The 928-nt window shown below is 64.4% G+C and overlaps 1 protein-coding gene across 1 annotated transcript in view; it reads right to left on the reverse strand.

Moving 5' to 3' along the window:
- The window catches only part of SLC27A5 (solute carrier family 27 member 5), a 12,888-nt gene extending 12,593 nt beyond the window's left edge, over positions 1-295 (reverse strand). Inside the window, exon 1 of the mRNA XM_009285468.2 lies at positions 229-295. Coding sequence (XP_009283743.2) covers positions 229-295 — 67 coding nt within the window. The remainder of the gene's footprint in view (positions 1-228) is intronic.
- Between the last annotated feature and the right edge of the window lie 633 nt (positions 296-928).

The raw sequence follows: 928 nt of genomic DNA on the forward strand, positions 1-928 counted from the left end.
GGGGGTGTTGGGTTGACGGTTGGACTCAATGATCTTAGAGGTCTTTCCCAACCTCAATGATTCTGTGATTCTATGATCTCCCCAGCCTGGCCGGCCGGCCGGCTGCCCGCCCGTCCCTCCCGCCTCTGCCCCTCCGTCTGTCCCTCCAGCCGGCAGAGGAAGGGCGCTCGTCCGTCCGTCCGTCCGTCCGTCCGTCCTGCCGCCGCTCGGATCCTTCTGGCCGCTCACCGATGCTGGACGGTCGCCATCCGGTCACGCAGCCAGGCTGCGCCGGCACCCGCTCCTCTGCCTGCATCCGCCGAGCCGATCAGCACGGAAACGTCAGCTGTCCGTGGGCGTAGCTGGCCTCTGTCTGTCTGTCTGTCTGTCTGTCCCCCATCTGTCCACCCACCTATTCATCTACCTACCATCTCTATGCATCCATCCATCTAACCCTTCAGCCACCCCTCCATCTACCTAACCCTCCGTCCCTCCGTCCGTCCCTCCGTCCGTCCGTCCAGCAGGCCAACCCTCCATCCCTCCAGCCGGCCAAGCCAGCCGACCGGCCGGCCCTCCCGCCACCCACTCTTGGCTTTGGGTTAGGGGTTGGGGGGGGGTCTACGCGGGGGCACCTCTGTGAGCAGACCCCGCTCGATCGGGTGCTTGACGCGCCGCAGGGAGAGCGCAGGGGCGCCTGGGTCCCCCGTGGGACGGGTGGAGGTCCCTGTGCAGCCCCCGCCATGACTCCGTCCAACCCCTAATGTCTCCATCCAACCCCAACCTCTCCATCCAACCAACCCCCCCCCATGTCTCCATCCAACCTGTGTCTCCATCCGACCACGTCTCCAGCCAACCCCTAATGTCTCCATCCAACCCCAACATCTCCATTCAATCTACGACGTCTCCATCCAACCCCCAACGTCTCCATCCTAAACCCAGTGTCTCTATC

This window comes from Aptenodytes forsteri, unplaced genomic scaffold, assembly GCF_000699145.1.
Source record: "Aptenodytes forsteri isolate BGI_AS27 unplaced genomic scaffold, ASM69914v1 Scaffold472, whole genome shotgun sequence".
Lineage (NCBI taxonomy): Eukaryota > Metazoa > Chordata > Aves > Sphenisciformes > Spheniscidae > Aptenodytes > Aptenodytes forsteri.